The sequence below is a fragment of the Pteropus medius genome, unplaced genomic scaffold (genome assembly GCF_902729225.1).
Source record: "Pteropus medius unplaced genomic scaffold, Ma_sr-lr_union100, whole genome shotgun sequence".
NCBI lineage: Eukaryota > Metazoa > Chordata > Mammalia > Chiroptera > Pteropodidae > Pteropus > Pteropus medius.
In genome coordinates this window covers 7,120,591-7,142,193 of record NW_024351543.1, presented here as the reverse complement: position 1 = coordinate 7,142,193, position 21,603 = coordinate 7,120,591, and the positions used below count along the sequence as shown (strand labels likewise).

The window sequence follows — 21,603 nt, the reverse complement described above, 5'->3', positions numbered from 1 at the left end:
GCTATTTTGTTTTCTACTTAAACCTATTTTTGTAAAACTATATATTATTTCCACATCTAAACTTATTCAATTCTTATCCACCCGCCCCGCCAGAAATGCCTTTTCTTGCAATTTCTTAGTGATTTCAAAATTCGTAACGAACAAAGGCCTCTCTAGATGCGGAAGGTAGATAATGGACTGGGAAGGTTAAGAAAAACCACTTCTACTCTAGGTTTCCTTCTCGAATGACCAGCTTGGGCAACCAGAAAATAGTTTTTCTTTTTATATGAAGATGGGAGTCGAGTGAAACGATCCCTTCAAGCTCTGACATTCTTCGACCTATGTAAATGGGTCAGTTACAGGAGGACAAAGGAGTAGGAGTGAAAAGTACAGCTGAGACAGAGGTTTCGAAGTGCTCCAGGACCAGGGAAAAGACATGCCTGTGTTGAGCTTTCTCGCGATTTCCCTGGAAATATTTTTTATCAGGCGGCGCCGCGGGCGCCTTTGCTCCGCGGTGATTGGCTCGCGGCGGGGGCCTCGCGTTTGTCCAATATGGCGGCGCCCAGTGGCGGTGTGAACTGTGAGGAGTTCGCCGAGTTCCAGGTGATGGGGTTTTCCTCATGTGGCAGACGTGTCTTTCTATTTGTCCCCGGACCCTCTTCCTTCCTCTGGCCTAGGAAGCAGTGCGGACAAGTTGTGGAAGAAGAAGGCAACTCAAGGCTCCTTTTTAGAGCCATTGGAGGTCATGGGGGGCGCGGGGCTTGGCCTTAGGGAGCCAGGCAGCATGCGTGGGGGTAATGGTTCTCTCTGCGCTACCCAGGCCTTAATTAACCGCACGGGAAACTCCTGGTGGTTGTACGTTGGTAAAACTGAGCTCGGACCCGGCGGGTAGGGGTTGTAAAAACCTTTTAGCCATCCTGGGAACTCACTTCCTAGCGTCTACCATTCCCCGCCTATTTTCAGTTGAGCATTTATAGGAGAGAAGAAAGTGAAGGAAAGTTTATTTACTTGATAAAATAAAACAGCTTGGTACAAGTTTTACTGTTTTGATGGGGCAGAACGTTTGCAGCCTTGGAGGGGTAATTCTAGTACCTGCTCTGTTGCTGCTGCCTCCCTAAGCATTAGAGAAAATGTAACATTTAAGGCTGTATCTTTTATATATATTCAAATACCAGAGTCTAGGGTTAAATATTAACCCACGAATTAAAGGACAGGGGTCTGAATTTTGATCAAGTTGATATGGAAGTTATCTCTCCAACGTAGGCATACATGTGCTGCTCTGTAGATAACGAGTTTAAAAATTTATAAATCATGACCTTACAAATTATTTTTAACTAAAGAGATTGAAAACTCATTTCATGTGTCATTTACCTATTTGTAGTAAGCTTTGTACTTTGAGGCCTTTTGTAGGGAGTGGTATTCTTGAAGATAACCTCAACAGACTGAATTCTTTGACAAACATCATTTGATGGAAGAAGTCTATGTGGGGTCTTTTTTTATGTGGGATCATTATTTGCACTTTCTTTACTACTTCAGCAGCTTCTCAGATTAGCTCAGCACTGCAGCTGACTTCAAATGTGACCAAAGTGCCCCCGAAATGCAAATACTTGTAAGAATCTCAAATACAATAAAAAAGACTGTTGAATTCTTAAGTACGTGGACTGTTATAGGTTTACTGGCCCATTTGTGGCCTTAGTCTTGTCACATTAGTACTATGATTTAACTTGAGTTAATAAACTCAAATAATTGAGCAATGATAACTTTAAGGTTTATGGGAAAGGTTAGGGAGTTAGGTATTCTGGGTTCTAGTATTGCTTCTGCCTTTAACAGCTTTGGGGTATTTTGAATCTAAAATAAGATTATGTTAAGCAACATTTAAAATTGCTGTCATCTTTATAATAATTTGAAGCTCTAAAACTAAATTTCAAAGGGTCTTTTTGCTATTAAACATCCAGCTGCGCTTAAAGAACACTGATTTTTTATTTGGAAGGTCATTCACAGAGAATGTAAGTAAAAAGATCATAAAATAAGTCTCATTAGTGAAACATTTGGGAAGTTTTTAGATTCTTTCTCTAGGACTTTTCCAAATGTGTAGTTTATAATGGAAATATCCTGGGTTAAAAGTCAGAAGATCTGGTTTTTCAGAGCTGGCCTTGGCACATCATTTAACCTCATTGTAAATGAGAATAACATTTGCCTCTACTGCCTCAGGCACACAAGAACATAAATGAAGGTGCTGTAAACTTGTAAAATTTTAGTATAACATTTAAGTTTAGATGAACTTAGTAAAATTGTAAAACATGGTTAACTAGCATACTCACAAATTATTGAGCAAAGTTTAAATATTTTAAAGCTATGAAACTATTACATTTTCAGTTTAAGTACCCTAAACATGAAAAGCACTGCACTGAATACTGTGGAAGAGAAACAAGAAGTAATTTTTTTTTTAATTATAAAGATTAGGTGTATCTTTTTTAGAACTTTATGAAAATGTTCCAACACAACAGATAAGTTGAAAGAATTGTACAGCGAACACTCATATACCCACCATGTAGATTCTGTAATCAGTGATTTTACTGTGTCACATTTCCAGCTTTCTTTTCATCAATCTACCTTTTTATTTTTTTGATGCATGTCAAAGTAAGTTGCAAATATCCATATACTTCACTTCTAAACATGCCTTTCACTATGTATATCAGCTAGAATTCAATGTTTGTTTACTTTCTGAAAAAATTTGCATTAGTGAAATACTGTCCAATGAGTTCTGACATTTACATAACCTATAGTGCAAACCTCCATCAACGTAGAGAATAATACCATTATCTCTGAAAGTTTCCTCATGTCCCTTCCCAGTCAATCCCTGCCCCATCCTTCCTCTTTCTCCCCTTTGGCAACTAGTATTCTGATTTTTTTCCATATAGGTTCATGCTTTAAGGGTTATTTTTCTATTATAAAAATTGGACTTAGCACTCCTGGAAAATATCCTATTTCCAAAATGAAGTAAAATCCAGAAAAGGATATTTAAAATTGAATGTCTAGAATTCCATTTTAACATTCAGCAAGGATTATTGGATATGGTATTAGTCTGCTAGGGCCGTCATAAGAAGTACAACAGATTGGGTGGCTTAAACAACAGAAATTTATTTTTTCACAGTTCCGGAAGCTAGATATCCAAAACCAAGGTCTTGTCAGGTTGGTTTCTGGTGAGCCTCTCTCTTGGCTTGCAGATTGCGGCCTTCTCACTGTCCTCACATGGCCTCTTTTTGCATGTAGAGGGAAAGAAATCTCAGTTTCTCTTCTTACAAGGACACCAGTTCTGTGGGATTAGGGCCCTACCTGTATAACCTCATTTAACCTTCATTAACTCATTCAAGACCCTATCTTCAAATACATAGGAATTTGGGAGGGCATAATTTAGTCCATAGCAGATACTGCTAGGTACCAGGCACTTGGGAGTACCCAGTGGACTGGGTATCAAACAAGAAGCAATGTAAGTAAAGGTATAAAACATATAGAAAATATTGAGACTATGAATAAAATAACGGTTCAGAGAGAAATCAAGAGATGATAATTGAGTTGGGCAGAATCACGGATATTTCAGATAGGGAAAAAAATAGTATGTAAGGCAGAAATTTTTATGTTTTGTGGGGAAATAGCCAGTCAGTATTGCTGGAATTCAGGATTTGCTCAGGGGCACATTATACACAAAAGGTTGGAACCAGATTGTGTGAGATTAGGGAGTCGTTTCTTCAAGCAGAGGGTGAGAAGGTCAAATAGGTGCTTTAGAAAGATCATCACTTGTGCCACAGTCTTTGTTCAAGCTTTGTCATTTTTGCAGCCTGCTTTGTCATTGGTCTTCCTGTTTTTAGTCATTCCTTTCTCTAATATATCCCCCCCCTCAATCTCATCTCCATAATACTATGTACAGGCATCTTAATTTTAGTCGTATATGACTAGGTTTAAACGACAGCATGGCATGCAATCCCTCTTGTGGCTAGTGTCTACCCTATGACAGCCAGGCTCTAGATCATTTATTGATAATTCTCTAGCACACAGAGAAGAATCGATATATTTGATAATCCACATTTGTAGGTTCCATTGATAAGACTGTGAAATTGATTGATTTAACACCTGTTAAATGCAGACGAATTCCCATTGCTGTATAAGGAACTTAACAGAATGTTCAAATTGTTTTATTGGAGGGCAGTTTTTCTATATAGCTACTGATCAAACTCAAAATTGGTTGAAGTTCAGAGTAAATACAAACCCTGGAGAATATTGAGCTAGATAATCTTTCACCTGGATTGCTACATTAGTCTCCTAAATGGTATCTCTTTGCATCTATTCTTGTTCCTCTACTGTCCATTTATCACACTTCAACACTTTAACCTAAGCAATAATTTTAGAACATGAATCTGATCATAAAGCCCCAGTGTGCTTAAACCAATGAAACACTTCATTGGCTGTCCATTGCTCGCAGGAGAAAGACTAAAATCCTGTAATGTGACCAATAATGGCTGGGCCTCATTTTACACCTTGTTTTCTCTATAATCTGTACTTAAGCCACATTAACTTTTCAGTCTATTAAACACTGTATTTAAATGACTTTTGTGCGGGTCACCCATGATTTCCATTCTGCTCAGTCTAAAAGTTAATTTCTGTTCATCTTTCTTAACTCCTAGTAACATTCAACATAGTTGACCATTCCCCTCCTTGAAACCTCTCTTCATCCGACTTCTATTACATCAGTCTTTCTCTTGTAGTTTTAGATTCCAGAGTTCCTTCTTTATCATTCAATGGCCCCTAGTCACTCCTATAGTCTCTCTCAGTGATCTCTTCTAATACCATGGCTTTAAATAACATCAGTTTGTTAATATAACTCTAGCCCTGCTCCGTGTCAGACTGATATATTGAACTTTCTACTCAGATATCTAATAGGCATCTCAAACTTAACATGTCCAAACCAGAACTTAAAAAAAAAAACAAAACTTTTTTATCTTAAAAAATTTCAAACATACACAAAAAGGCAGATGGTACCATGAATCTCCATGTACCTATTCCTTAGTTCCAAAAATTCATGGCAACTCTCGTTTCATCTCCATATTCCTACCACTGACCTCATCCTAACCAGATTATTTTGAAGCATATCCCAAATATCTTTTTTTCTAGAAATATTTCAGTCTATATTCCTAAACGATTATAATTTTAAACAATACCAGTATCACACATAATTAACAGTAATCCTAAATATCAACAAACACCCTATAAGAATAGAACTCTTGATCTGCCCCTTCCTTCCAGATCTTTTCTTCCCTCAATCTCTTCCCCACCATCAATTAAGAGCACAGCATCCATTCAGTTGCTAAGGCCTCTAACTTAAAAGTTATCCTATTTTCTTTGTCACCCCGCACTGGCAATTCATCAGCAATTCCTGTCAGTTCTATTTTCAAAATATATCCTGAATCCAGCTTCCTCTCCCTAACTGTACTGCTACCTTTTAATCAAACTGTCTTTATCTCTTGCCTAGATGACCACAGTAGTCTGCTAAATGGTCAGCTGTTTCTATTCTACCCTTTAGAGTCTATTCTCCACATAGCAGCTGAAGTTATCTTTTAAAAAAATTAATCCTGTTTATATCATTCTCTTACCTAAAACTTTGTTGCCTTTAGAATAGAATTCTTAGTTTTCATGGTCTCTATCGTCCTTCATTTTATGGTCTGCTCTGACCTCACCTCATACCACTTTCTCCCTTATTCATTCTTAGCCCACTTACGTTCTTTTAGTTCTTCAGACACCCCAAAGTTTGTTCTTGCCTCATAATTTTTTACTTATTTCCCCAAGTGTTCCTATAGTTGGCTCATTCATATCATTCAGGTCTCGGCTCAGTTTGTCCTCAGAGAGGCCTTTCTTGATCTAAGTTACCCCTTCAGCCCCACCCAGTCATTCTTCATTCCATTACCTTAGTTTTCTTTTTGGTAGTACTTTTTAGTACAGTAGTCTCCCCGTGTTTGCAATTTCAGTTACCTATGGTCAGCTGCAGTCTAAAAATATTAAATGGAAAATTCCCAAAAAGGTATGTATGTATAGGAAAAAATATATAGTTTATACTGGGTTCAGTACTATCCATGGTTTCAGGCATCACCTGTGGGTCTCGGAATGTATGGTCCCATGGATAAGGAGGGACTACTGTACTGAAATCTTGTTTTTTGGGGCACTTGGTTATTGTCTGTGTCCTCCAAAATTTTTGATCTACAAAAGCAAAGAGCTTTTCTGTTTTATGCACCACTGTAGTCCTGGTGTTTAAAATGCTGCCTCATGCATACTAGATATTAGTGAATATTTTTGGAGTGAAGAATGAGTTAAATGAATAAACTCTGTGGGACTCTCTAATTACTGCATATGTTTAAAGAAGAAAGGTTGCTGAGGACCATCAGCTAAGGAAAGCTTTATCTAAAAGGTGTAACTTAAACTCAAGATCAGGTCAATTTTAAAGAAGGCCTTTTTTTAAATAGGCAATTTGTAGGAGGTAAAGTTGGCAAGGTTGGTCTCTGTCTGCTAATTACCTATTTTTTGACTCTAAATAGTGCTGCCATCATTTGTTTGGAATTTGCCACTTACCATTGTTATATGTCCTCCACTGTACATAAAGGATTTAAAGTTGCTTAGTGAATATGTTGAGATTAACCCCTAAGAATTTCAGTGTACAGAGAATGAGGATGCTACGGACAGAAGTAGAAAAGATACAAGAAGAGGGGATAATTTAGTGAAGTTGGTTTTAGACCTGATGTTTGCCTGTGTTTTTTTTAGTTGAAATTATGAGCCTTCTGCAAACTGTTTTACTTCTCGATTGAAATCTATAGAAGGTCATTAAATTACTAATTAAAGATTAATAGACTGATAACAGACTCTGGACTGCAGACTTCAGTCTGAATGGCCAGAATGGTTATTATAATTGAGAACTACTTAACTGTTCATTAATGGGGAAATGGTAGAATAAGTTGTGGTACCTCCACAGAATAGAATATTTACACAACTATTAAAAATGTCTTCGAAGCATTTTTAATAGCAAGAGCAAAATGCTCATGGTATAATGTCATAAAATCTGGACTTTAAAATGTTACAAAGTACCTCAATTTTATAAAAATATTTATAGATATGTGTAGAAAAACTAAAGGGACGTGTTAAAATATTGCTAATGGTTAACTATGGATGATATTTATATTCTTTAAAATTTTTTTCTAATTTTTCTGAAACAAATATGTATTACTTTAATCATAGTAAAAGTTTTTATTTTAACAAATGGATGAAAGAAATGAAGGAGTTGGTTTTCGTCACGGATTTAAGTTTGACAAAGGAAAGGAATTGAACTTTATGCTGAGGGAGTTGGAGGATCAAACTAAATTGTTTTTAATACACGTTAATATCAAATGTGAACTTATTGGATGTTTTCAGTAATAAGACTGTCTACTATTCTATTTTCTTGATTATTTCTTAAAGATCATGTTTGTTTATGAGAGAAGAACAAATTTAAGAAATAATTTAAAAAGAAGAAGGTATACTGCTAAGGTTACACCTTTTCTAGAGTTTGTTTTCTGGAGATAGAATGTAGCTGATGCTGTTTCTCTGGCGACAAATGAGAAGTACCCTAGTTAAAATGTGGGGAGAAGGGACGATGCTGTGTAGGCTCACTCACTAGAGTCTAAGTCCCCTTTCCTTTTGTTATTTTTCTTTTGGTTGGGATTTTGAGAGTTGGAGCCTTTTTCAGGGAGAGGAGATCTTTGGGAAGTGTGGGGTAGGGTTACCAAGAAGGCAGGAAGAGATTCGATTCTTCCTGTAGCAGCAGGTTTTGTTTTACTTATTTTCATTACAAAAATTATATACAACCATAGTAAAAAACTAAAACCATAAAAGGGTATAGATCAATTTAGTGTAAAAGAGTATAATTAATTTCTGCAAGTTAACCACTACTGATAGTTTCTTGTATATCTTTCCAGAAGTTTTCTACCCAGCATCACATTTTAGAACGATAGAGAGGGAATGGAACAAGCAGTTATGCTGGATTGTGGTAATCAAGTTCAGGAGAATTCTTTATTTTCTGTATCTTGGAGATGGAAAAAGCACACACTGTTTGCTAAGCACTGTGCCAGAAAATGGGGTTTAAAAATGAATAAAAACTGTCTTTACCCTTCAGATAGTCACATTTGATCCAAGAGAGAAAACTGTCTGCGTATATACATGAAATACACACACACACACACACACACACACACACACACACACACTAATTTAAAAAAAAAAAAGATCACATTTGAGCCAAGGAAACAGAGCTGGTGCCCACTGTTAGAATTACTATTACATAATTCTTATAATAAAGATTTTCCTTTGGTTGCAGGAAAATCATGGGTTCCCCACTCCTGACTTACAGGGCTGTAAAATATCCAAGAGCTTTATTTTTTGGTTTAAATGTTTCTTTTTTAACCACTTAACCTTCCATTCAGGTTATTATTCTTTTATTTTAAATATATATAGGAATTACTCAAGGTGATGAGGACGATTGATGACAGAATAGTACATGAATTAAACACTACGGTTCCAACAGCTTCCTTTGCAGGGAAAATTGATGCCAGCCAAACCTGTAAACAACTTTATGAGTCTGTAAGTGTATATTTTGAGTCTTTCTTTTGTGCTTTCTTTATTCCTTTCTTTGCAGACAAAATAAGAACTTAGTTGTTATATGTATGATTAAACTGTGAGTAAAAGACATCTTCATGTTTTTTCTTGCCCACACCCGAGGGCAAGTTTTGATCTAGTTTCCACAAACTAAAGAAATGTGTCATCTTATACACAAGTCCGTGAAGAGATGGTTCTAAGGAATGGGAGTGGGTTGTCTTTTGGCCCCTCATGGGCAGCCTTTAACATAAGGAAACCTTGTGCACAAAAGAATAAAAGAGAGCAAAACAGTCAAGTGGAACAGTGAAGCAGGAACAAGAGCTTGAATGCATCAGTCCTAAGAAGCCAGACTGCTGATAGAAGAGGAATTAAAACGCTTCACGCTTAACGCCTTCTGTGTCTTCTTTCTTCCCTCACTCATCAGGAAGGGGAATAGAAGCAGTTGGCAGTTGAGAGAGAAGGAAATTCACAGATATATTGTTCTTTCCCGAGGCTTTGGTTTCTCAAGTATATATTTTTTTCATTGACTCTTAAAGATTCTTTTTATTTCTCTTTAATTTCCAAAAGCAGAAGGTAATAATGATGTAGCTAAGTATTTTTTATAGTTTAAATATATCTTTTCATTAACTTGGAAGCTAAAGTTCAAATGGCATTTGCTTTTTTAGGCTCTACTGCAACATTACTATTAAGATTGTATTATAAAGGTATTACTTAAAACCTAAAGTCTTTTTCTCAATTATGAAAAAAATCATTTTTGGATAAGCTTATTCATATCAATTAAATTCAGTGTATTAACTGCTGATATTTTTGTTCTGCTTTTATATGAAATTATGTCACTTTACTGAGTAGTCAGATAATTTCTGTGGCTTGAGAAAATTGTAGAGTCGTGGACTTTAATGAGTAGAATCCAGTATTAGAAGTGGATCATAGGTCCAAGTCCTAATTTATTATGAGGTTGTTTGACAATTCACTTAGTTTCTTTGGGTAGCTCTGTCTAAAGAACTAAAAATTTATGATCATTTTAGTGATCTTCCCCTCACTTCTCCTATAATCTCAATCATCTATTCCATTATTTCCGATCTTTTTTATTAGAGGTTTATATTGTAGTGATTAACAACATACATTCCAGATCCAGAATAAATCCACCTCTGCTACTTCCTAGGTGGGTGACCTTGAACATGTTATATAACCTCTGTCTCAGCTTCCTTATTTGTAAAATAGTATAATAATATTGATAGGATTGTTAAGAAGATTAAATGTGTTAATATAAAGTGCTTACTGCACTAAACCTTTTACGTATAGTATAAATGCTTGCTGCTTCTATTATTATAGTTGTTGCTGTTACTACTATTTTTTATTCCTTTGTTGAACCAGGATAGCCTTGCATACTTAATTTGGAACTTTTCTGTTTTAGATATTCTTATGTATAAGTTTGGGTTTTCCTCTGTCTGTTGATATTCTAGAGGGATCCAGCAACATGAACATCATGCAAAGGATTGTTTATCAAGTAGTTTTGTGCCAGGGATCGGGACTGCAGCAGAGCTCTTGTGCTAATAAGTACCACTGAGTTCCCTTAAATATTGTCATAGTTAAGAATTGGAACTCTGTGAAATATCTAAGCTGCTCACAGTCCCCTGACTGACTTTAGTTCCTGACCCTTCTTTTCATAGCTAATGAAGGAGTATTTGCACTCTAATCGTAATGCTTCTATATAGGAGATCATCAGCAAAGTTATGAAGCACTCATTTTAGAAATTTGAAATATTAAAAGTCTGCTCTTAGTAAAAATAAAATAATTTTAGTGAGATTCCTTTATTAGAGTGTATTACCTTCAATCTATGAAATTTTTCTAGCTTTACATTATTATTGTCAAGATAAACAAAAGTCAATACTGAGCAATAAAAAGTATTTGAACTTGGAACAGTGTTTTACAAATGCAAGACTATTATTAGTGTCATAGTGATTGATTTAAAGTAATTCTTAAAGGTATCTCTTTAATATGATGAATTTATGGAATGTATACTTAAATGATATGCTTCTCCTTATATCATTTTTGTCAAAAGTTCTAAAAGAAGATTCAAAATAAAAAATGCTATGGCAAAAATTTAATAGTTTTTGTTAGATTTTAATGATAGTTAAACCAAGGATCATTGTCAGGATTCTAAAAAAACAAATGATGTCTGGGAAATTAGAATGTAATTCAGAGTTCATTTAGAATCAACATTTGTTCTAGAAAGAAAAACACCAGGGGAAAAAAAAAACTATAAGAAAACTGCTGGCATTATATTTCCCTTAAAGACAAAACGCATTGTTTTAAAATATTGATTAAAATATATGTGAAAATTTTAGAATAAAAAGTTAAAAGTTCTGGTAAAATAAAACTGGAAAGTCCTCGATATACCCGCTTTCGACTAGTTTTGAACCATTCTCTTGCCTCACCCCAATGTCTTCATTTCAAAATTACTTACACCAAATTAAAGGAAGTGTGGTTAGGGCATGCTTCTTGTTCAGGATTTTTCTCCTCTAATGAAAAGCTTTGCCTTTTACCTTACTGAGTTTCTTAATAAATTTTACCTCAGTTGCTTTAATAAGCACTTCATATATCAGAAAGTTCTCGTAAGATCAAATCCTCAATTATCTGATACTAATGAGCTACACCTGGTTTAGTGCTCTATTTTTCTCTGATATGCTCATGTCACATAATCTATTACTCATTATCAAGCGTCCTCGTTTCTTTGACATACATGTATAGAAGTCTGTGCATATTCCTCGTGCACACGGCTCTTAATTTTGAACTTTATTGAAGGATGTTCGTTAATACCAATATCAAAATAATAGATAATACATAGTCAAAGATGATTTGCCTAGTAATTTCTGTTCACATCGAATGGATTCCCAGTGGGGCTAATCTGAGGAGAAGTAAGCAGGCAGGGGTAGGTGTGTGGTGTGCAGCTAAAAGTGTATCCACAGGAAAGGGGCCAAGTTAAAGAGGAAAGGAGGAAGCCCAAGCAAGGATGGAAACTCTGTGGTGAGAGAGACTGAAAGGAAAATGTACAAAATTTGAATTTCATTTTAAAATGCAGATAGATAAATGAGACTCTTGATAGACTTTTAGTTGGTGATAATGCTATTTCACCAATTGCTGGAGAATTAGACACAATATCAAAGTGATTAAATAGCATCTGATATCTAAGCAGTGTTTTGAGTCATGTTGCTTGTACATTTTAGAGGTTGAAAGGATATTAGCGATTATTTTCTCATAATCCATAATTTTATAAAAGAATGCTAATTATTTAGCCAGTCTTACACAGCAACCAGGAGAGTTTCTTAACTCTGATGATGGTTCTTTTCTTCTTATTGCGTTTTGGGAAAGTAGTTCCCTACCCTCAATGGCTCCTTTAATTTCTTATAATTATACCTTAAGGAGTAAATAAGTAAAGAAGCAGCATATTCGCCAATGAAATATGAGCCGCGAATCTGTCCCCATGAATCCTAAACATTAAAATGAAAAAATTAACATATTAGGGAAATTTACTATAGGTGGGATCAGTGTTTATTAGGCAGTTTAATTTTCTTCTCTTCCCATGGCTATGATTTATAATTAATGTACTTTTAGTACTGAACTCCAGAAATGCAAAGATCTATTCCTTCTTGGCATATATTAGACTAGTAGTTCTCAACCACAGGATCCCAACATGATCATTTAAGAGATGTATTTCAAATAGCTTATGAAGAATGCTTATAGAATAGTTAAGTTAGTCCTATATTTTTTATAAATATATGTAATGATTAAGTTATTCCAGTTATAACATTCACTAACCTAGCATTAGGTTATTCTCTTCAGAGGGAAGAAAGAATGATATAATTACATGAAGCAAGTTAACACTTAAATCTAGTTGGAAGTAAAACACTGTTATTTATGTACCGTTAATTACAGTGGTGATTGCATATTATTTTAGTATTTTGCTTTTCTTGTTCCCTAAATTTTGGGGGGTATCATCAGAATTTGGCTATAATTGTAGGAGTGTGTTCAGAACATGACCATCATACTCCACGAATCAAGGCAGAAAATAGATGTGAGTTGTATTGGATTTGTCACATTAAGATGAGGTTAGTGGGGAATTGCTCTGTCAGATATCCTTACTTTGAATCAACACACACAATTGATGGAACCAATAATCTGTACTTCATACACAATTTTAAACTTAAAAATCTTGAAAAGGGCTCTGTCTTGTAAATGCAACATTCTTTGTTTTCTTTATTGTAATTAAGATTTTCTCTACATCACTTTTTAATTTCCCATGCTTGGTGACCATATAAGGCTGAAGAAAACATGAAAGGACAATAAAAGAGAAAGAATAGCAGTAAAAAGTGGCCCATGTGTGTGAGGGCGGGTGTAGGGTAGAGGAACACATGGATGGAATCATGAGAGGAGAAGATGTAGGGAAAAGGAGACTGAGGTGATGAGCCCAGCGCAGGGTCTGCAGGAAGAAGAGCAGGAAGCCCTGGGAGCATACTGAGGAAGAAAACAACCCCAACCTCATACCTTCCACTGGTTTTCTTTGATCTGTTTTTAGGTGATTTAGCTGATTAGCACAACCTTTTTTTCCATAGATTTAATTTTGAAAAATGGTTTTAGTAAATATTACATTTCTGTAATCTAAAAATAAGAATTTTTTAAAAAATACTAAAATGTAATAAATTGGTGTGATTTTTCTCTTTTCATTCCTTTATTCTTTTAGTTGATGGAGGCTCATGCCAGTAGAGACAGAGTCATAAAAAATTGTATAGCTCAGACTTCATCAGTAGTAAAACACCTCCGAGAAGAAAGAGAAAAGAATTTGGACGATTTAACGTTATTAAAACAACTTAGAAAAGAACAGACAAAGGTAAGTTGCATAAGGTTGACATTTCTGAGTCATAGTGTTTCCAAACTTAGCCTTAAAAATAAAGGCAGTTTTTAATATGGAAAATTTACAGTAAGGATGGTCATTACTTTAAAAAAAATGACCAAGAGATTAAAACTTCATTTTTAGTGGACTTTATTTTGTATTTGGGAATATCCAATGATAAATTAATGAACAGTATAACAGCTTTAGCTGAAAGAAGCATGTAATCACATTTTATTTTCATTCCTTTATATATTCTTCTGTTAAAGATAAAAGGATTCATACAGACCAACACCACATCAGAATACCTGAAGAAATCACATCTATAGCTAATTTTTGAGGCTTGACTTAAGAAGAAACATTTTAAAAATATATTTACATTTTGAAAGTAATTACCTCTGGTTTTATCTGTAGAAATCTGAAATATAATACGGATAATTAACTTCAGGATATTACCCTCTTGAGCCATAAAAAAATAATACAATTTAATATAACCAGATAGACTAGAACCTCATAATTTATTTCCCTTCTGTGGAGAAGTTGCTGTGGGTCTTTGGCTCTTTTGGACACTCCTTTGTTTCTGCTTCATCTCCCATCCTTGCAGCTTTTGCTTTTAACCCATTTCCCACTTAGAAAATATAAGTTCAACTTGCTGCCATTGTTAATTTAATTTTACATAAACAAGCTCTTTGAGGCTGCAGCAAATCCGACTGGTTTTCAATGTGAAAATAAAATATAAAAACTGTTCTTGGAGTTATTTCTAAACAACTTGTCTCTAATCCTAATGTAACAGAAACATATACATAAATCGGGTTCATCAAATGAATCTTCGGCTGACAGCTGTTCCAGAACGATGTTAACATCATGCGTAGGAATGCTACGTTTTCTAGGATTTGACATTTTCAGCTATCAAGAATTACTATATTTTGTAAATGGAAATGTCACTGCTAAAAGCAGAATGCTATAAAAAGAATTATGTCATTTGTTTCCAAAGACCATTGCTATTATTAGAGTGATGCAAAAATAATAATAAAAGTGAGATATTTTGTGGCAGACTTTGGAGGTAAGGTATAACTGTAATCCTCAAGTTATCTCAGGGTAAACGTTGCAGCCGCAAGCGCCACCGATGAGTATTCTCAGGGCAAATGGGAAATGGGTTAAGAAAACAGCAAATAGCCACTGGGTAATATGTTAGAGGAAGCTTTATTTTCCAAAGTCAGCTATAATGTAAATATAGTATTTAATATATAGTTAATAAAGCAGAACTTTTTCTTTATAATCTTTAAATGTGACATGTCAAAAAACAGTCGAAATATATATATACTGTATTTTATCATGTGGAATGCATTGTTGTCTTTTGGTGGGGGCTGCTTAAGCGGAAACTATTTATTTTGATATAATTTTAAACTTTCAGAAAAGTTGCAAGAATAGTACAAAGAATTCCCATGAACTCCTTACCTGTTTTCACCTATTGTTTACATTTTGCTCCACCTGCTTTGCAATTCATTCTTTTCACCCTTCCTTCTCCCTGTTTTACCCTCCCTTTTTCCCTATCTGCATCCCCTACCTTTTCCCCACATACACAGTTTTGTCCCTGAACCGTTCTGAGAGTATATCAGGTACATTGTACCCCTTTAGGCCTACATACACTGATTATTTCCTAACAACAGAGGCTTTTTCTTATGCGAATCAAAAAATCACTATTAGCAAATAAAGTCAAACAAAGAATAAACTGACTCTTGTTAGTGGAGAGCAAAGTTCAAAAATCAGTGAGTGTTTGGGGAGTGGTCATGTTACACAGTTTGGTCTGCCCTCAGTTCTGTCCTATGCCTTTAGGGCCCAGAGAGAATCACCAGGATGACCACTGCAAGTTTTAGAAACCAGTCGGTGAGTTAGGAAAGGTCACTTTCTAGCCTGATATTGTATAGGACTAGAGGGTAGCCGTGAATAGTAACTACTTAAGCAAATAAGGAAACTTGAATCTTGTTTTTATTTTCAAGTTTGCTGGAATCAGAAAGAGGCAGCTCTTAGGAGATATTCCAGTTCTACCTCTTCATTTTCTGTATGAGGAAGCTGAGGCTCAGAGATACTGACACCCCCAGAGTCACAAGCTAGTAAGTGGTAGAAGTGGAAATTTAACCCATATTTTCTAACTCTTGATCTAGTCAGTGTTTTTACATTAAGTTGTGACTGATAGTTTACTTGTGATTACTTTAATGAACATATTTTATTTATGTACAGAAACACTAGTCTAAAAGTCCCCAGTTCTTTACCTGAATCCTTAACTCAGAAAAAGCATATTCCTTGCTGGAACTGTAATAACTACTGTCACCTATTGGTGGCCTTTGAGAGGAAGTTTACCCGTTTAAGACCCAGAGCCTCAAAAACAGTCAACTCAAAGGTAGCATTATATTGGTGGCATTGAAACTATATAAGAAGTTGGCTGTAATATGTGCAGTATTCAAGTACAGAAAAAACATGGATTATAAAGGCAGACTGCTCTAAGGAAATAAATGCCATTTACCACTTTATGGCTTTATAATCTTGCAAATTAATTGATCTGAAACTTCCGATTTTCAGTTTATAAAATGGAGTTGATATTTAATAACTTATGTTTTCTTTTTTGGTGAGGATTAAATGATACAATATATGTAAGAGGTAGCATGTTGGCTAATACAAGGTAGCAGTTTCTTTCCTTTCCTTTTTGAGTCTCTGGGACTCCATATTTATTACATTAATCTTTTTCACAACATCCCCCAACCATTGGTTTCCTCCATTTGTTTAACCACTACTTAAGAGGATGAAGGATTCATGATCTTCTGTGGTAGTGTATTTCCTTTTTGGACAGTTGTAATGGTTGACAGGTTTTCTCATATATTGTGAAAATCTGCCTCCTTAATATTCCCTCTGGAGATATATAGGATAGGTCTAAACGCATTCCTGCAAGACATCCCTTGAAATATTTGAGAGCAATTATGAAGACTGTCTTAGTGACATGTTGTTTGAAGTTACTTCTTTGGCCATCAGTCCAGACTTTGACAGACTAGTGATGCTTTAATGATTTCTGGTCTATAGCTGATTAAGATATGAACCTGAATTTGCTTTAGTGTCAGTAGATGGGCTTCTTCAGGCTTGTTGCTGCTCAACTGTCCAGCACCAGTCCTCAGAAATGCAGACCTTACCCTTGTTCCACAGTTTCAGTCCTATGTACCTGCCTACCCTCTGATACCAGTTCTTGAGTCTAGGAAGGGAGTTTACAAGGAGCCATTGGATTAGTACCAAGTTCCAGTCTTATTAGTGTTAACATGCAAATCTCTCAAACCTCCTGCCTGAGCTATTCATGTTGGTCAGGTTCTTTGGCCTGGGTCCCCAACTCATGGTTGCTCACATCTTGTCTAGCACCCTGGCATTTTGTCCCCAATCTCCTGGCCTGAGTCTTGACCTTGGCCCGAGGAAATCATCCTGTTTTTAACCTCTTGGCTAAACCTGTAGCTCATGTTTTTCCTCTTAATTTTCCCAAACGTTTTTAAGCCCTCTTCCTGGAATTGCTAGCTTTATACCTTTCAAGTCTCTCTGACCAGACGTGACAGAGTACGATGAGCCCTGCCATCTGGGCCTAGCAATGAAATTGGTTACTTTTATGATTAGGTTGGCAATTATAAAGAAAATTAGAAAGACTTCAGCATTTTTAGCCTCAGACCTCTGGCGCTATATGTTCAAGATGTGGAAAATCATGCCTTTCATGATCACTTGGGCCTTATATATTCTTCTTCCCCTCTGTTTTTCTTCCTGATTCTTTTTTCTTAATCCAGATCAGATTGCCACCTCTTCATCCTCCTTTTTATTTATACTATATTTGCAAATCTGTATTTTAGGGTCAATAACTAGACCTGGAATTATTGAGTTCAAGGACATGTGAATTTACATTTTTGATAAATCTTACCAAATTGCTCTTTATACAGGTTACAACAATTTATTCTACTAAAAATGTGTGTGAGTGTATCTTTTCCTTCATCCTCACTATTATTAGGTTTATCAGACTATCAGACTTCTTAGTTTAAAAATTTTTTGTTGTCAAATGGCTCAATTTGCATTTCTTTATTCATGAGTAAGATTATGCATTTAAACATGTTTATTGGCCATTTTTATTTCTTCTGTGAACTACCTACGCATTTTTTTTTAAGCTCTCAAGGTTGTTATACATGCAGCAAAGCTTGAGAACCACCAGCTTTGTAAGACTTAACAATTGATTAGTTATGGTGAGAATGGGCTATGTCAAAGAAAGTTCCGAAATCTAGCTTAGGTAATACCATTGACAAAGAATGCAGAAGCAGGGGCTGGTTTTGATGGGAAAACATTATAAAGTTTGATTTTAGTTATTTTATTTAAATTTTCATAACTTCAATTTGTTTTTTCTTTCTTGCAGTTGAAATGGATGCAGTCAGAACTAAATGTCGAAGAAGTGGTAAATGACAGGAGCTGGAAGGTATAAAATACTATTTATTTGTTCTTAGAAGTAGAAGGGAAAATGAATTAACAAAGGGAAACCAAGGGAGGGGGAGTAATGAGTGCCTGGGGCTGTTAATAGAATCCTCATTTATAAGCAACTGAGAATTTTAACTTTTTGAGAGGGGTAGATATGGTTGCATCCAGATAGAGCCATCTTATAAAAATTAGCTTTTCATTATAGTAGAATTGTATGGTCTATAATGGTATCAGAGTTGGAGACATTTTGTATGGTTCCTATTACTAATTATGGTCATATTTGATATTTAGAGGTTTTTACTCTAGTTAACTGAGAGTCTTCACTGAGGTTATTTGTTAAAAGTAGCCTTTCTGAGCCCAGTTACTTTTCATAAATGTTCATATCATTAGCTACCTTTCACAGTTGCTTGTTTTCTAACATTTGATCATGAAACTTTTTTGTACATAGCTTTGTTATTATCTGATAATAGGGTTTTTTATGGCTTCTAGATTCACATGCTGCTTATTACCACCTGCATGGTTCTAATTAGGAATTAGATTGGGGGACCAGGACTCCGGGACTGACTTTACATGTAGTCAAAAATCACAAAATTCCAACTTTAGTTTTCTGAAAGGGTATATCTATATACCCTATCTAAAACTTTAATGATTTTTAAAGGGCAAAATCTATTAAATCTGAAAGAACAAACTGAAAATTCTATTTTATCATTTGAAAATAACTGACAGAATGGGTTTAAATCCAGAGAGAGGTTAACCGAACTGAAAACTAGAATGTACCATCATACAGAGCCATGAATAAATTGCAAAATACAAATTGATTTTCTTTTCTTTATCACATTTCTTTATCCTATCCTTTTGCCAAGATTTCCTAGTCCTGTCCTTTACACCAACGTTATAAGGTGTTTGCTACTGGAAAGATTTGGGCAATATTCGTCCATTTAAATTCTCCGGAGAGATAATATTTACATTTGGGATGGGATGGGAGAGGGGTACAGTGAATAACTGGTTCGAGAAATCCACTGCAGAGATTGATGTATGTAAAATGTATTGTAGTGGAAAGAATGACATATTTTTGGATTCGATAATAGTTTTAAAGAAAATACACTCTGTCCATTTCACAGAAAATGAGATTCCCTACTTGTTCTAAAAAGAAAATATAGCTATGGTGCAGTAGGCCAGCAAAAGTGGTTAGGAAGTCATTTAGGGAGAGGATTTAGAGCTCAGCCAAGTTGTGTATATCATCCCAACCAGTACATCAAGGCCACTAATCTGAAGCCTCCCCTAGTCTGAGCATTGGGAATGTCAGGAAGCTCAGGCTGGGGACTGACATGAGATGAACTAAAGATGAAAGGGCCAGAAAGAATCTATATAATTTCTACGTTTTCTTTTAATTGTGTGATACATGTCAAGGATTATGTAACATGTAGAATTTAAAGATTGTTAACAAGCATTCATGTATTTACCACCCAGCTTAAGAAACTGATTAATACTAGTACCTTCAAAGCTCAGTATATAGATTTTGCTTTTATTTTATGAGAGTCCACAGTGACTAAAATTTTTTTTAAACCTGAAAGATGATTTATTTCTTATGTTAATGAGGTATGAAGGTATCAAAATTCTTTCGATTATGTCCTCTTGAACCATGCCAAATTCTTTTAGACTTTTATATATTTTTAAAAAATTTGGACACCTAAAATTTTAGACACATGATTAAAAGGGTTTTTCTTTTAAAAAAATATTAAAGGACATACAGTAAAAATTCTACTTCTCATCTCTTTCAGGTACTTTCTTTCCCTTTGATATATGCTTTCAGATATTTGCACTTTTTTAAATTTTATGTGTGTATACACACAGACTTCCCCCTTTGTCACACTAATGGAAGTGTACTATTCACACTGTTCACACTGTTTTTTTCCCCTTAATAGATCTTGGAGATCTTTTTAAATCAGAACATTAAGAACTTCCTTATCCTTTTTTATGCTTGCATTATATTCCATCGAAGGCTGTATCAATTTTTTTTAACACAATCTCATATTAACAGACAGTCATAGAACATTTTTTAAACATTTATGACATGTTTTTTGTTTAGATTTTTAGGGGGCACAATAAATAGAAAAAAAATTATATAAATTTACATAATTTAGCAAAAGATTGGTCTCCTTTCAAGAGTACTTATAAGAAGGATCAGGCACTCATGTAGAAAACCACAACAGATATCTAAATAAGATTTATGTTATTTAAAAAGAGGGAAAAGTTTAATCTTAAAATTATGTAGATATTTTTGTCTGTCTAAATAGGTCCAGAGCATGGAACTGAAATGTTTGTTAGTTACTAAATAAGCTTGCTTGTGATGAGTTTTTTCCTTGAATAATTTAAATTTTATTAAAATATTAAAATTATCTTTTAAATGGATCAAAGCTTTCTGTGCTCTTAGCACCTGGTAACTCAGTTTGAACTGGTGAGGAAACTGTTTCCTAAAATTGTTGACTTTTGACAAAAACGATTATGTCCACTTGAACCATGCCAAATTTAATTTAGTTCCAGGCCTGATTTATACAGGATAATTCATTGACTTATTTCTATTTAAATATCTTAGGTATTTAATGAACGCTGCCGAATTCACTTCAAGCCTCCAAAGAATGAATAAAAAGATGTTTTTTTTAAAAAAGACTGGGTCATCTCATAAGAGCTAAGCATGACAGACATCAACAAGGCGGGCTTCCTAAGATGATTTCTGAGCCAACAGTCCAAGACCTTTTGTTGATTTCAGCCTCACTTAGCCACCTCAAGTATAAGTAATTCTAATAATTATGGAGAAATCAACTGCAATTTTATACCGATTCTGTAAAAAAAAATGTTTTGTAACTATTAAAATAATTTTCTGACTCAGTGTATATATTTATTTGCTTATTTTCTAAGTTGAGACAGTAAGTTCTTGTAAGAGAATCTGAACACAATTTTAGTCTGATTTTATTTGTATTATACCTTTTTTCTATATTTACACATTTATGGGCATGAACATGGACCTTTTTTAGTCCCTGATGATTTTATCCCTTTGTCCGAGATTATTGCTCTTAAGTAAGAGACCAGTGTTATGGGCTGGATACTGTCCAAGGAAACTCTTGTTTTCATACGCAGAAACTAATTTTAGGTGAAATTTTTTTTCCTAGACAGTGTTTCCATGGACAATGAAAAGGAAAGCAGTAAAATGCAGAAAAGAGAAAGGCAGAGGAGGGGTTGCACAATAGGATTCAAATGAGTCAGGAAAAAACTAATATCAAGATTTGGTCATTGCAGAAAAGCACTTTCTAGTTTAGGATAATTATATTAGTTTCCAATTGCTGCCTAACAACTTACCACAATTTAGCAGCTTACTTGTTTATTTTTCAGTTTTGTAGGTCAAAAGTCCAGTTGTCTAGATTGGCGTCTGAAGTCAGCCAGGCTGGCCTTTTGTCTGGAGTCTCTAGGGGAAGACTCTGCTTCCAGCCACCTTCATTTTGTTGACTAAATTCATATGCTTGTGCTATATGAGACTGAAGTCCACATTTCCTTTAAGCTCTTGGAAGCCACCCACAATTCTT

General features: G+C 35.0%; 1 protein-coding gene across 2 annotated transcripts; it reads left to right on the top strand.

The window, feature by feature from the left end:
• Nucleotides 1–427: 427 nt before the first annotated feature.
• MIX23 (mitochondrial matrix import factor 23) lies at nt 428–20,916 on the top strand. Of its 2 annotated transcripts, XM_039843186.1 has the most exons (5): nt 428–582; nt 8,509–8,634; nt 13,391–13,537; nt 17,964–18,023; nt 20,619–20,916. In XM_039843186.1, exons 1-5 carry the CDS (start codon nt 532–534, stop codon nt 20,667–20,669), a joined length of 435 nt encoding a protein of 144 aa, XP_039699120.1. In that variant the 5' UTR covers nt 428–531; the 3' UTR covers nt 20,670–20,916. The 2 variants fall into 2 exon arrangements, with proteins under 2 accessions (XP_039699120.1, XP_039699121.1); XM_039843187.1 differs by lacking the exon at nt 8,509–8,634 and having other exon boundaries at nt 517–582.
• The last annotated feature ends 687 nt before the right edge of the window (nt 20,917–21,603 follow it).

Coding starts and splice junctions, on each gene's coding strand:
- MIX23 (XM_039843186.1), top strand. CDS start 532: ATGGCGGCGCCCAGTGGCGGTGTGAACTGTGAGGAGTTCGCCGAGTTC. Junction 583..8,508: donor AGGAGTTCGCCGAGTTCCAG/GTGATGGGGTTT, acceptor AAATATATATAG/GAATTACTCAAGGTGATGAG. Junction 13,538..17,963: donor TTAGAAAAGAACAGACAAAG/GTAAGTTGCATA, acceptor TCTTTCTTGCAG/TTGAAATGGATGCAGTCAGA.